Raw genomic sequence first — 14,947 nt, 5'->3', positions numbered from 1 at the left:
CAAGCTCTAATAGTCTTGCGAATAGAAAATAACAATCAAATAAAGAAGGTGCAAAATAAACATTAATAGTCTTGCGAATAGAAAATAACAATCAAATAAAGATATACCTTGGGTCAATATGAATGGCCAAGTTAATCGAAAGACTAATTGAAGCCCTGCTTCAAACACTATTGATGTCCTCAAAAGAGAAACCTTGTTAAGCTACATAATTAACAATACCAAAGCAAAAGATAAGTACAATAGTTGTAACACCCTTCACCCGGCTTGGTCGTCGGACTCGAGTTACAAAATGCTACTTTTGTTACTAGAGCAATTCACATTCAAAACTCGAAAAAATTCATTCAATCATCAAATCTTAATATAAATGTATGCACCACACGTTAAACAAGTAAATTCAAAACTCAATTGGGCTTATGAAAGCTCTAAATTTGGCCCGAGCATGAATAAGGACCAAACTGTAAACTTTTCAAAGTTTGAGCATAGGTAAATATACTCAGGTCAAGTACTGATACCATCTTTAGCTTCAATGTTTCAAAAATCAAGTTAAAATACACAAGTATTGATTCCAAGTTAGGTATTGATACCATTTTGGCATTTCGTCATTTTCGAATTTTTGGACACAAGTCAATTCGTATCAGTACCTTTATAAAGTATCGATCTTTGAAGATAAATATCGATACCAAATTGACATTCAGTCGTTTTAAAACACTTTTCATTTGGTAAAGTATTGATACCTTAATCCTTGGTATTGATTCATTTACCTAGATGATAAAAAATCCTTACACTTTGGTACTTTTACATGCTCAAACCAAAATCAAATATAAATTGTGCCTTAACCACACTTCCAACCAGCATAAAACCAATCCCAAGTCATACCAATATTGTACAATTCATACATTTTCAATCCACTAACCAACATTTCACAATTAACATTTAACATGACACCTATTCATGCATAACTTAAACCAGACATGCTTCCATTGAATCAAATTTCAATGACCATTTCAACTTATCCCATTTAACCTTCAATCATGGAAATTTCCAAATACATTTTATAACAAGTCAACTATGCACATATATCCATTTTTACCAATATGACATCATGCGTCATTTGATCCAAAAATTTCCATTCACCACATATCAAGCACTGGCCATCAACCACGCTAACCTCATTTCCATAGCTTAAGCATTCATATTCAAATTTGACCATTCATAATCTCCAACTATGGCTCATCACACACACTTTTAAATATAACATGTAAGCATCCGAAATCAAACATCTTTTATGGATCAAACTCATAAACATTCATAGTAAGCAAATATGCAAAACATTTCCTATGTACATGCCACATAACCGAGACTAGGTCAGTTAAAAGACTATTGAATCAAAGATTTGATAGTGTGAGTTCCAAAGTGATCCAATTGTCTTGTTCCGCAAAAGATAACTACAAGTAAAGAAAACACAACAGAGTAAGCATTTCATATGCTTAGTAAGTTCATAGGAGCTAAAATAGTAAAGTCACCTCAATTCACAACTAACACAATGAATTAGCTAACTATACGACTTTCCTATCATCACATTTCACATCAGTAAGGTGAGTTCATTAGTTACAATCTTACAACCTCTCAATATGTATAATACATTACTATTCAGTGACATTCTATCAGAATCATTGAACATATACGTCATTTCATCATTACAAACATATAACCATTTTCAAATACTATACATATTATCAATCAGATATATTACGTTTTACACTAACTGTTTAGCTCAATGAAATATAATAAACAAATACGGATACGATGGTAACCACTAAAACACACCAGATTGCTTGTCCGAGCGATAACTCCAATACACACCTAAGCATTGAAGTGCTAAGGCCGTAGGCAACAAATGTCATAAGACATTACATCCCTCCAGAACACACGAGGGTCTTCATAGAGACAATAAATAACAGTGGTCTTTGTAGAGACAAAACTCGATAACCCACAACAAATGCTAGATTATGTTTTAAACAATGAAATTCTCCATACATTAGTATCACCTCATATCATATCCCGTACAACATGTAATTAACCATATTGACATGCCAATTGTATCCCATTCTTTCATAAGTTCATCTGGGTACATTTAACATATTAGCTCATTTCTTTACAATTAAATCTATTTCTCATCTTTTTGTACCATTTTATAACCAATTCAAAATACAATCATACGATATAATTTCATAATTTAAACCCATTCAATACATTTACAAACATAATTACACCATATAAACTTACCAGACCAAAACGACAATAAGTGCAATGTTGGGGACTAATCCTCAATTTTTCCTTTTTTATCGATTGTTTACTAGTTGGTCCAAATATCTATACGGTAATTCATTTCAAATTATCATTTTCAATTAACTTATAACATCTTATTTTATGTATATGACATTTGAATTACATTTTTCACAAATTCCTTTTAAGCTAAATAATCATATCTTTCACATTTAAGCTCCGATTTTCAATCTGATTCCGATATCATCCCTCTACAGCCCTCTAATACCTATATTTACATAAATTTCATGCTAATTTCAAAATATTTATACTTTAGTCCTTTTTTACTAAAACAATAATTTCACTTTACAAATTAGTCCTTTTTCATAACTAAGCTCAAAATCTATCAATTTAGTACCAAAAGCTTTAAAATTCAAAAATAGTAACATTTAAAATTTTAAATAATTTCACAAATTGATCATTGGACTAGCTAAATCAAACTCCCAAAATCTCAAAAATATATAAAAAAAATTATAAGAAAATGAACTCAAATTGGCTTACCAGGCAAGGGCCAAACTTTCGAAAGTTTTGAAGATTCTAACCTTCTTCAATGGAGGAAATTTCGGTGGAGAAGACGAGAATGAAGTATTTCTCTTTCTTTCCACTTTGGTTTTCTTTTATTAATGTTTTAATTTCAATAATTTATCTTTATTTTTTAACAAAACAATTGCTAAAATTATGCACAAACCATCCCATGGCAATATATTTGGCCTAATTGCCATTTAGATCCTTGAATAATTATTATTTAAGCCTTTTTATTTAATAAAAATCAATAGTGATTAACTTTTACAGTTTTATGATTTAGTCCTTATAACAGACTTGATCATCGAAAAACAGGATTCTGAAACCACTGTTTCCAGCACTATTGAAAAACGGGTTGTTATATTAGTCAAGCTTGAGTTGGATTTTTTTTAAAAATAAACCAGTAATATGATTCAAATATGAAACTTTAAAAGAAAACTCTCATTGCAAAATCAAAAAGACAAATTTACTATGTTCTTTATAAAGAAAAAAAACAACACATAGTTAACATCTTCTAATGCAACACAATAACCATTCTTAACTACTTTGTAATATAAAACCACCTCTTGAGTTCAATTATATCCCTAACTTCAACCATGACATGCATTTAGATATTACCTACCACACTTTGGTGCAAGTGAAGTGACACTTTAGTGCATACCGGTGTATGCACATTTGTGCTACTGATTTAGTGTTCTTTCCGCATGTTCTATTGAGTCTACATTTGGGCTAATATTAAACGTTAAATGGAATTCATTAGTGAAATTGGTAAATGTCATATAAGATGATAATCGAGAATTCTTAACGTTTAATCTATTTAGTTTCATTTTATATTATCATAAATTATATATTTGTATGTTAACATTAGATACTTTTAAAGGTAAGTTTAATCTGTGACGTCCTTATTTGCGTTATTTTTCAACGCGTAGGTTAGTTGCAGCATTTAAAAAAAAACCGTTGCTCATGTATAATGAGGATAGGAATACAATTTAAATTCATTTCTTCAATATTATATGGAACAGAAATAATTGCAAATAAAACTGATGGGTATCTGGAGTTCGAACATCATACATTTCACAAATCCAACTCTGGAATGCAGCATTCCATTCCATTATCGCCACTGATACACAAATAATACCAATCAAAACTGCTAATAATATCATAACGCATTTCCCTCCACTCTTTGAACCTACAACAGTTATGAAACATCCAACATAACACGACTATTGTTGCTGTGCTGCCTGTGCAACATATGAGTCACCTTTACCACCACCATTTTCCATCGCTGGAACACTTTTCATTTCTAATTTTTCATCTCCGACAAATGAATATAACATCTTGAAGATTTTATGCATGCAGGTCCTTGTTCGTATTCCATACAGGGGCTTTAGGACCTACACCATCACTCAACATCCCACTTCCATTATCCACGCTAATCAGAGGATCGGATTCACTTTCCTTAACCTGCATCATTCCATGAAGTAGGAAATATATATAGGTCAGCATATGTTCCAAGATATCAGTAAAACTAGGATCGCATTTTACAATTTGTGGGCTATAGTTCATCAGAAGAAACACAACCACACAAGGAAATACCTGTGGCAACTGTGGTGATACTTCACTAGCCTTCTGCTGCTGGCTCTCAACAGTGCAATAATATGAATAAATGACCATTCCAACTACGGCAATCAAGATGCCCAAAATGTTACGCCAGCTAAACGGATCATGAAGTAGAACATAACCAAAGGCCAAAACAAGGCATGTTTTTAGATGTCCTAGGACCTGATATGTCACAGGGGATGTCTTTCCAATTACCAGAAATGTACTAAAGTTGACAGAGACCGATATCAGACAGGAAAGAACAATGAAGAACTGCAACAAAGATTGCACATTAAAGAAATCCAATAAAAATACTGTACTACTAATATTTCTCTTTACCCATTGGGGTGGTGGGGATCTTATTCTTACCAGCACTTGAGGGGTATACTTGAAAGCAAAAACATTCTTGTTAGTCAAAAGCCCATCCAGGAATGGGCCAATGATGAACAGAGTTAATGCCTGGTAAGGGCAAGACTGGTAGAGAAGTTGGGTTGAAGATACTTTGAACTTCTTCTGAATTGTATTAGTCATCTAAGACAAGTAAGTTAAGAACTTAAACAGCAAGGAGAATTTAGAGCAAGAAAACCTATTCATGCAGCACAATTTAACAGTTCATTTGCTGTTCTTAAGGACCTAAACATGGAGGCTAATGACAGATAAAAGACAAAAAAATAAATAGCAAATATCACTTAGTCAAAGGATACAATTTGAGCTATGCAAGTTGTAACAACTGCCAGCAGAGAAAGGATAGAACCCAGGATATTGAGCTGCAGATCAGTCACAGTTGCAATTCCAACACCCAAAAGTAGAATGGCCAATGAAAGCTGGATATTCCTACTGCAATAGCATACAAATGTAATGAAACAAAGCCACAACCACAAAATTACTTCAAAATAATAGCAGGTATAAACTGCAAAACCTAAAACCACTAGCAAACTATAAAATGAAACAATAATTCCTCAACTGGGAGAAGCTTAGAAATTGTTAAATTGAAGAAAGAAAACTTTGTACTGCAGCAGATGACAATAACACGAAGTTAAGAATTTAACAGACATAAGTACAGAAGGACCTTATCATCCACTAATGAGTGGAGGAATTATGATTTTATCCTTCCTTTTAGCAGAAAACAGTGGCAATCAAGGCTTTTAATCCATTCCTGTGAGCATGTCAGCTCCACGAATGACCCCTAAGCCAACCAATGCAATGTCTAGCCTCTTAAAAGTAATCTATTCCTAAGGCTTATCTCAAAAAAAAAAAAAAAACCACAGTTGCTAGAAGCCAAAGTTATAACATGAACTAACGTCAGTTATATGAAGAAACAAGCATGCTAATAACTGACCTGAATTTCTTTCTGAAGAAAAGGGTCTCCAAAAGAACAGTGCAGGGGATAATTGCCAGTTTAGTCATCTAAAATACAAAAAAAGGGCAAACATTATCAGAAACTAATGCTCCTAATATGCTTGTAAAAGTGAGGAAGAAAAGCCAAGCTTTGAACTGGATATATAGCACTAACTACTGACAAATTCCATAAACCAATAAGCTGTAAGCACAAGGTATCATTTTGTATGAATTTTGTTGGAATCAGCCAAAACTTGGACATGAATTTGATTACAGAGGATAATGACAGGAAATAGAACTTTACCTGGTAGAAACCAACAGAATTGAACCCCAAACTAAGATTCAAAAGCCCAATGGATATCCCATTTAATATACCAAATCCCATGACAGCTCTGGCATCAAAAGGTTTGTGCTCAAACAATTTCATCCATAAGGCTACATGAAGAGAACAAAAAGTGACTAGTAGATGCCAGCTTGTCAAAGTTGTGGCTGCAAAACCCAGACCATAAATTAGCATAAATGGTCAAGTAATAGCATGCAAGCAAAGTGACAAATTCTGGTGCTTTTTCAAATTAACCGCATGTATTACAATAAACTATTAGCTTAAATCTCATAATTTGAGAAAATATTTTTCTTCTTATGAAAATGAAAGAATGAGAACATTGGTCATCACATTGTAACCAAAATGAAGTAGCAACAATTGCAGAGAAAAAACATAGAAATATTACACACCCACATCCTGAAGAGTCTATCACTAACAAGAAGCTAAGATCTCAAAGAGAAACAAGTATATAATGAGATCGTAACAATTAACTAGATTAAGCTGCCACGAAAAACCTCATAAACTCTGCTGACTAAACTATTCCTTTTGAGCATAAATGTTAAAGAATTTCAAATTAAAATATCAATCCGCTCATATTTCAAATTAAAATATCAATCCGCTCATATAACATGTTATATATTAGCCATAAATCAATAGCAACCACTGAGGCATGGGATAGAAGCAACGCAAGCTTGTTTCTATTAATCAATCGTGAATTCATTCGATCACTTAGAAAGTAACTCGTATAATGACCAATCTGATGAGCACTTAAGTGACACTTACAAATGATAATTGATAGTAATCCCTACATAATAGTTTTCATACTTTATAGATTCTGATTTGAAACACTTATCATCTCGTAACTTCCGTTTCAAGAGACTGATATTTCAGGTGCATACATGCTTACAGATAATTTCCGCATTAACACACAAGACAGCAACAATTGACAGTCAATTCAACATGTAATTTTACAACCAGTTTCATGAAAATTCTGCTTTGAAATTGGAATAAATACTCAGCAACATAATATTTCCATTTGCAAATAAATAATCTCTAGTTATGGTGAACAGATCGCAGAATTGATAGTATAAATCAATCATAAAAGAAAGAAAATAAAGACAAAAAATTATATTTAATGGCATTAGAAGTCCAGAATTCTGCAGACAAGAGAAGAAAAAGTTGGGAATACGGAAGCCCCCAATTATGGTGAGAGATCAAAAGCAATAAGACATCATAAGTAAAATAAAAAGAAGGGGAATCCAACAAATCGGGAATGGAGACCAATGGGAGAATTATTAAAGGATAAATATAAGAAAGAAAGAAAAAAGAAGAAGAAGCAGTGTTCAAAAGCTGACCAAAGGTGAAGCCGAGAGTACTAATAAGAGCCTTGTTGCATATAACAATGGACACCGAGGAGACCACCGATAAACTCAAAGCACCTATTGTCCCAAGCTGGAACTCGCGGTTCTCACTCATTTTTCCCTTATGAATTATGTTTCTTCAATAGTGATCCGGATCTACGTAATCTCCAAGGGTTTTCGATCACATACACGTCGATAATATGTATGTATAGAGGCACGTAGTGAATCCTCGTCGATTCCTACCTCAATGGCGCTTAAAATTCCCGAGATTGGTTGAAAATTAGAAGTGGGTGGGAGCAGCTGCTTCAACAGCAGGAATGAGAAGGAGATGAGAAAAATGAAAAAAGAATCAAAGAACCCTAGATCTGCTCCATTAAAAGGTAGAAGGATCACTTGGGAGTGCGACAAAAAAGGAAATCTAAGAAACAGATTTATTTTTATTTATTTATCAGGTATTTAAGTCCAATATTAATCTTCCCTATTCTACTTCAGTATTTTATAGGCCCATTAAAGGAGAAACAAATTTATCTTTGAAGATGAAGTGTTGCGAATCTTAAAAGAAAAAAATTGTTTATTTTGTTTAAAAATATCAAATAAATAATTTTAGGTTTTTAAAGACATCGGCCTAAAAAATTAAATAATATTTCCAATAAGTCAAATTGTAGAATTTTTATCTCGATCATTTTGGGGAAACATCATAAATTTTTAAATCAAGAGGCACATTATTCTTAATGTTGTCATGGAATTTACAGTCATTTCACTGTGCGTGAAGTAAATATTACCTTCACATGTTAATCCCTTACTAACAGCTCTCTCACAATTCGTGCTAGACTACCTTTTGTATCATCTGACCATTAAGTATATTGACAATAGTTAAACAATCACTTTCCACCAATAACTATATTATGTTACCTTTGAAAAAAATTCGTTTGATAGTTATGAAAATTAAATTTTATTTTGAAGATTATTATAGGTATTAAAAAATAAAATTATTTTTTTGTCATAATTTGCACAAGCAATTTAAATAAAAAATGAATTTAACATTTTTGTAATAATTTTGTATGTACAACAAAATAGTTTATGGAAAAAAGAAATAATACCTTATTAAGTTATATAAAAAAACTCATATAATAAAAAAGGTATGAAATTTTTTTTATCTTGATAATATATGAGTTTTTCTTTAAATTTTTTTTATCTTGATAATATATGAGTTTTTCTTTAAATTTCATAAGCTATTGGTTATTAATATATCACCCAAACCTTAAGCTAAGTTATAAATTTATGTAATGGATGAAAATTGACTTGAATTGCTCAAAAATAATATATAGATAGATATAAACACGCGCACTTAATGACTACTTTATTATGAATTAAAAGAAGGAAAGAGCACTAGAAAATCAAACCATAATTCAACTTTTCCTTGGGATATAAAATAGTTTATATATATATATATATATATACACTTTATTATTCACACATTTAATACTAAATATTTATTCTCAATCGAGTTTTGCAGATATCTATCTTCATCGATTAATGTTTCTTTCTATATAAATCGTACACGGCTCTCCGTAAATGTTGAAGACAAAACTTCGACACAAAGACAATACATTCAAGAAATTTGTGCCTTAGAAAAGCGACAACTATGTTGCCTTTTAATGCTATATATGATTACTTTATTGCTTTGAAGTCTAATGTTAACTTAAAAATAAAAATAAAAATAAAAAAGAAGACTATATATGCATGTTGATTCAATGTTATTGATCTACATTTGACCAGGACGACCATGCAGTAAAAGTTTTCAATATAGTTCCTTTTTTATTGTTTACGACCAAGCCTTCCTTAATTTCCCTATAAAGTCTCGTTGCGCCCAAACAACTCCCCAAAGCATAAGCACTTAAGACATGGAATTTGTCAACATTTTTCTTTCCCTAGTGCTACCTATTTTCTTAAGATTAATCCTAGGTTTATTATTGGTAACTTGTCTAATCCAAAAGTATAAAAGTCTGCTCACTGTAGTACGATTTTCTTCTGTTTGCTTTTGTGGCATGCTTTTATCTTGTTTTGTCTTTTGTCTTAAGGTCTTTCACGGCTCTGATTCTTTGTCTCGTGTCATGTTGATGTTCCATTCGTTTTCATTGTTTTTTATCAAATGGAGAAAAGAATGGTAGATCTAAGTATTGAGGATGGAGAAGAAGCATGGCTTCTTCCTGGTGAAGTCAAATATCAAAAATTAGTATACGAGTTTTGCTTGCTGGGTTGTTTTTTTACAGCAAGTGTGGCTCATTTCCTGGCAGTGAGGAATACAATGACTAACCTATGGCATCCCCTTGGAGAGGTTCAAATCTTAAATCTGGGGAAGAAGGTATTGATTCAAGTTTTACCACGAGTTAGATGTTGATCGTGTAATTACCAGAGCTCCGTGGACTTTTAATAACCATATTTTGATTATTCATCGATTAAAGGAGGATGAGGATCCGATGCAAGTCCCATTGGTGTTTCCTTCCTTTCGGATTCTAGTGCATGACTTGCCTCTAGGTTTCTTTTCGGGATTTGTTGCAAAATAATTTGGCAATTTTAATATGTTGACAGACAGATTATCATGTGTCACATTCACATGCAAAATCCTGTGCTATGTTAGCTTAATTAAAACTTCTTTCACTAAAAAGATACGACTAAAGAATATCATGCCAGATACGTAAACAGATAGCAATGAAGAAAGAAATAAAGAAATGGATAAATGAGGAAAAGTTTTAAGCTTTGATTTAGGTTAGAAATGGTTATCAAGACAATTAATAATAAGAACAAGAAAGCAACCAAAGTGAAGGTGGGGATAAAGCCTACTCCTTGTGTAAGGCATCATCTAGTTCTACTTCCAATCCTACACGATTCCGGATAGATGCAGAGGCATCCAGAGATGTTTTGCACTTGTTTTGTAACTCCTTCAACCTGTCAACGTCAAATTTATTCTTCTTGAACAATTTTCTTTGCCTCGACAAAAAAAGCCTCTTCATTAGATCTTGATACGTGGGATCTCTTGAAGTAAAAAGGAAGTAAGCATAGCCCATGACTATGCCAGTGGCCGTGGTGAAAAATGCAATCGGTTCCATTACATCCCAGGAGAATTCCCAAAACGTTAGACGGAAGAACAGTCCAACTTGTACCATCGCTAATCCTAGACCACTCCAAAGGATGCGCCGAACTTGCTTATGTGCCAGCACATCAATTTCTTCCTTCTTCTCCTGCAGCCTCTTTAGCTCATCTCTTATAGGGTCATCTTCAGGAGTCAAAGCAAGAGGTACTGCTCTTCTAATTAGATCCACCACCTACAAAATGCAAATTCAGTCTGTATCCTTCACAATTAGGGTAAAATGATAAGGCAATTCTTAATGAAGTCAAATATGAACGTTGGGGAAGAAAAGAACAGCTGCATAAGTTTTTAAATACATTTGATATAAAAGCAATTTAAGATGGGTTGGAAGTGTAGGAACATTTCTAACTTTAAGGATTCATATCCTTCTAGGAGCTAAAGTAAAGGAGTTCATAGTCATGACTGCAAAGGAGAAATCAGGGAATGGTCTGGAGTTATTGTAAAGAATGTGGGGTTTCTTTCTGTTTTTTTTTTTGGGGGGGGGTGTTGAAGGGGATGACAATAATGCTTATGCATCTCATTTAAATAAGAGGTCAAGCAAAACTAGGTGCAAGGCTTGAAGTGAGGTGCAGACAAACTTGAAAGAAACTAAACAATTTGCCTTGGACAAAAAGATACCATTTTATCTGGCCTAAACACAACAAGGTATTGACATGTCAAAAAATTTATTGAACAACACATAGACTGAAGGTGGTCATCTGCAGATAAGTAATGGTGAAAAAATGCAAGGATGTAGAGCAATTATGTGAGATTTATGGGTTCATAAGCACTAGTTGCTGCAAAATTGGGTTCATAAGCATGCTCATCAGTCCTTTTTCATAATAGCAAATATTTGGGCATGAGATGCTATTTCCAATATATACAATACAATTACACTCAAAGTCTTGAGGTGATATGATGATACAAGGAGAAAAGATTCCACCTTGATAAACCAAAATGAAGGTCCACCAAGATTAATTGTTCTCATTGATTTTAATTTAAACAGAAAGATTTCAATGAGTAAAGAGGAAGATGATAAAGTACCGAGTTATTTTGTTTAGATATAAGCATAAACCTCAACAGAATCCAACTTTAATCCTTAAAACCTCAGCAGTTTCCATCTTTCAATAAAAAAGAAAAAGGAATAGCACTTGTACAAATACCGGATGACTTTTAGGGTGTGTGTTTGATGCATAGATGAAGACTGGAGAGGAATCTATTCTTAAACAAGCACATGAAAGAAATAACTTACCCCCCCCCCCCCAAGGATTATAGACAGGACAGAAATGTATTACTTTTGGTTAAGACATAATATATTAATAAGGATCAGTGACTAGCTTCATGCAGGTTTTTTCTTTTACAAAATATTTAAATAGCCTAATAGATGCCCATTTGTTTTATTTTACTAAAACGTAATAAAAAAAGTAATCTAGTGTTTTCTGAAGCCTAACAACCTAATAGAGGGAATTTGTATTTCATTTGTTATATATATAGCAATTGAGTTGGGTTGAAAGTGCAGGAGCATTTCAAACTTAAGGATTGATATCCTTCAAGCAGCTAAAGGAGCCAATATTCGTGAATGCAAAGGAGAGATGAGGGAATGGTCTGGAGTTATTGCAAAGAATATGATGGTTTTTTTTTTTTTTTTGGGGGGGGGGAGGGGTATATTTGGGAAGGAGATGACAATAATGCTTATGCATCTTATTTAAATAAGAGGTGAACCACAACTTAGTGCAAGGCTTGAAGTAAGGTGCAGACAAACCTGAAAGAGGCTACCAATTAAACAATTGACCTTGAAACACGGCATTGTATTGACATGTCAAGCAATTCATTGCACGACACATAGACTGAGGGTAGTCATCTGCAGAAAAGCAATTATGCTACAGATTCATGCATGAAACAAATGCTTTAAATGGCTTGGACCTTATATATGTTGTTACCGGATGACTTTGGGGTGACTTTTGGGTGCGAGTGTGCATGTCTGATGCATAGATGATGACTGGAGTAAATGAGAAACATTACTACCCCCACCTTGGATAATAGACAAGACAGGAACGTAGAACTTTTGGTTAAGGATCAGTGACTAGCTTCGTTCTGGTTTTTTCTTTTCTTTTACAAAATATTTAAATAGCATAATAGATGCTAATTTCTTTATTTTACTAAAATGCAATAAAAAAAGTAAACTATTGTTTTCTAACACCTAATAGACCAATTGTTTTTTGGATAATTGAATTTAATTACCCAAATAAGCAGAAATCTGCTACTGAAAACCTCTGTACATCCTATCACATGTCCAGTTAAACCTCTACAAAAGAAAAAGAAAAAAAACCTATACGGTAAAACTGATTCCCCAATCAATACATAACTGCTTTCCTTACATCCCTATGTTAACAGCAGCTCCCTGTAACCTCATCTGGACAATTTCTTTGATTTAGCTCAACAATTCTTGCTCGCTAAGATGTCTACCCCAAACTGCCTATGATTCCTTTCCCTCCAAATCCAGTAAATGCAAGCTGACAAAGCGAATCTTAAAATGATTGAGACCAAAGATCTCCCCTTAATATTTTTACTTACCCACTTCACACTATCAGTCCGGTTGTCCAATCTAATAGACCGAATTTGTATTTCATTTGCTAGATGTATCTAGAGAGGGGATGCACTCACACTATTGTAAAACTACCTTACTACCTCAGTTTTACGCACTCCATAACTTTCTGTATGAATAATATTTTAACAATCTAACCGTACTAACAAATATTCAATTACTGAATTGTTAAAATGTTAAATCCTACAAAAAAATTGATTAAAGTGTGTGTGTGTGTGTGTACATAAGAAATGATATATGCTATATAAAGGCATTCAAGACGACAGTTGAAAATAATGGAGAGACGAAGGCAAAGCAATGACAAATGAAACATCAGAATTGGAATTAAAAAGAATAAAATGAACTTGATGGGGCATTCGATTGGTAAATCCATTGCCAATCATTTTTCACTCGATTATCAATCAAGAATCACAAATTGGATCAGAAGGGGGAGGAAAGGAAATGCGTTAATATAAAGAGACAGATAATACAAGAAAGTACAGGTCAAAAGTGGGAGGGCACCTTATCAGGATGAAGATAAACCTTGTCGCGGAACAGAAGTACGACGCCTGCCTCATCGAGAACACGTGCAAAAGCGATGGCCTCGTCCAGAGATCTCGCAATGCCCATGCTCTCGCAAGCCTTTAACAACTCCGAGTAGCCGATCACCTCTTTGCCTTCAATCTCTAGCTTGGTCTTGAGTGATTCCACATTGACAAGCCTCATCAGCTTCTTGGCCTCCCCGAATGTTACGCTGTCCACTCCTGCTCCTGCCTTTTTGGAATCAGAGGTTGCATTGGCATCACAAGATGAAGAAGAAAACCTAATTTTTGTACCGCGGAATACTAAATTGGTTCCCAATGTCACTCCACCCAACAGCAGCGGGTTCGGCGGAGGAGGCGGAAGTCTCCTGCCAACGGCCGCAGACACACCCTGCTTCAAAGCCTCGCGCCACGACAACCTCCTCCACATGCTTCAATATATGTCTTACTCAAATTAAAAATGTAGTGTGTACGTATTTTTTAAATATGCCTATGTATGTACGTATATGCGTGTGTCTCTTGTGTTGGTAGTTTGAGTGATTCAGTTTTGAATCAGATGAGATGATGAAGTGAGGCTCTTCATTTGCTGGTCGTAAGCTCCTAGGAACAAACAGATCTAACTTTTTCTTTCAATAAAAAAGAAAGTAAAAAAAACCTTCTCTTTTTTTCCCTATTATAATAATATGCCCTATGGTCAATTAGAAAATAAGTGTATTTGGGTGCCCAAGTTTTGATCCCACCCACCGAACAGGGTGCAAAATCCTGTTGAATAAGTCATGAGCAACGGTTTAACAACAAGCGTAAGAAATGGATGAGAAAATGGCAAATAAAAAGAAATATCCAACAATGTCCTCTCAATAAAAGAGATGAGAGAGAGAGGGGGAGTAGTCTTACCTTTACGAGCACATCCATAGGTAAAATGAGTAGACACTTGGTTGCTTACAGGGTCAACAAAGAGAGAGAAATCCATAGGTAAAATGCGAACACGCTTACTTACAGGGTCAACAGAGAGAAAGGAAAGGTTTTTTTATTCCCGAGCTGATTAACTTTTTTAATATGCTATTTATATATTTTTTTTGTTTAAATTGATATAATATCAAAGATAATAATGTTACCCTTTTTAACATTTAATTCAGGTTTTAATGCTAAATGGATGAAAATTCATAATTAACAAGTGACTTTTATCAAATCTAACTCTAAATTTAAATTAAATCACATCATTAT

General features: G+C 33.6%; 2 protein-coding genes across 3 annotated transcripts; both read right to left on the bottom strand.

The window, feature by feature from the left end:
- Positions 1 to 3,830: 3,830 nt before the first annotated feature.
- LOC107932498 (UDP-xylose transporter 3) lies at positions 3,831 to 7,932 on the bottom strand. The gene is made up of 7 exons (XM_016864517.2): positions 7,462 to 7,932; positions 6,089 to 6,273; positions 5,786 to 5,853; positions 5,151 to 5,283; positions 4,816 to 4,977; positions 4,444 to 4,719; positions 3,831 to 4,311 (listed from the first exon to the last, which is right to left on the bottom strand). Exons 1-7 carry the CDS (start codon positions 7,580 to 7,582, stop codon positions 4,195 to 4,197), a joined length of 1,062 nt encoding a protein of 353 aa, XP_016720006.1. The 5' UTR covers positions 7,583 to 7,932; the 3' UTR covers positions 3,831 to 4,194.
- Positions 7,933 to 10,208: 2,276 nt separating this feature from the next.
- On the bottom strand, positions 10,209 to 14,758 carry LOC107932521 (calcium uniporter protein 6, mitochondrial). Of its 2 annotated transcripts, XM_016864550.2 has the most exons (3): positions 14,618 to 14,758; positions 13,704 to 14,485; positions 10,209 to 10,793 (listed from the first exon to the last, which is right to left on the bottom strand). In XM_016864550.2, the coding sequence occupies exons 2-3, from the start codon at positions 14,151 to 14,153 to the stop codon at positions 10,308 to 10,310; spliced, it is 936 nt and encodes a 311-aa protein (XP_016720039.1). In that variant the 5' UTR covers positions 14,154 to 14,485; positions 14,618 to 14,758; the 3' UTR covers positions 10,209 to 10,307. The 2 variants fall into 2 exon arrangements, with proteins under 2 accessions (XP_016720039.1, XP_040955250.1); XM_041099316.1 differs by having other exon boundaries at positions 13,704 to 14,753.
- Positions 14,759 to 14,947: the final 189 nt, after the last annotated feature.

This window comes from Gossypium hirsutum, chromosome D08 (genome assembly GCF_007990345.1).
Source record: "Gossypium hirsutum isolate 1008001.06 chromosome D08, Gossypium_hirsutum_v2.1, whole genome shotgun sequence".
Taxonomy (NCBI): Eukaryota; Viridiplantae; Streptophyta; class Magnoliopsida; order Malvales; family Malvaceae; genus Gossypium; species Gossypium hirsutum.
This window is presented reverse-complemented; position numbering and strand designations above follow the sequence as displayed.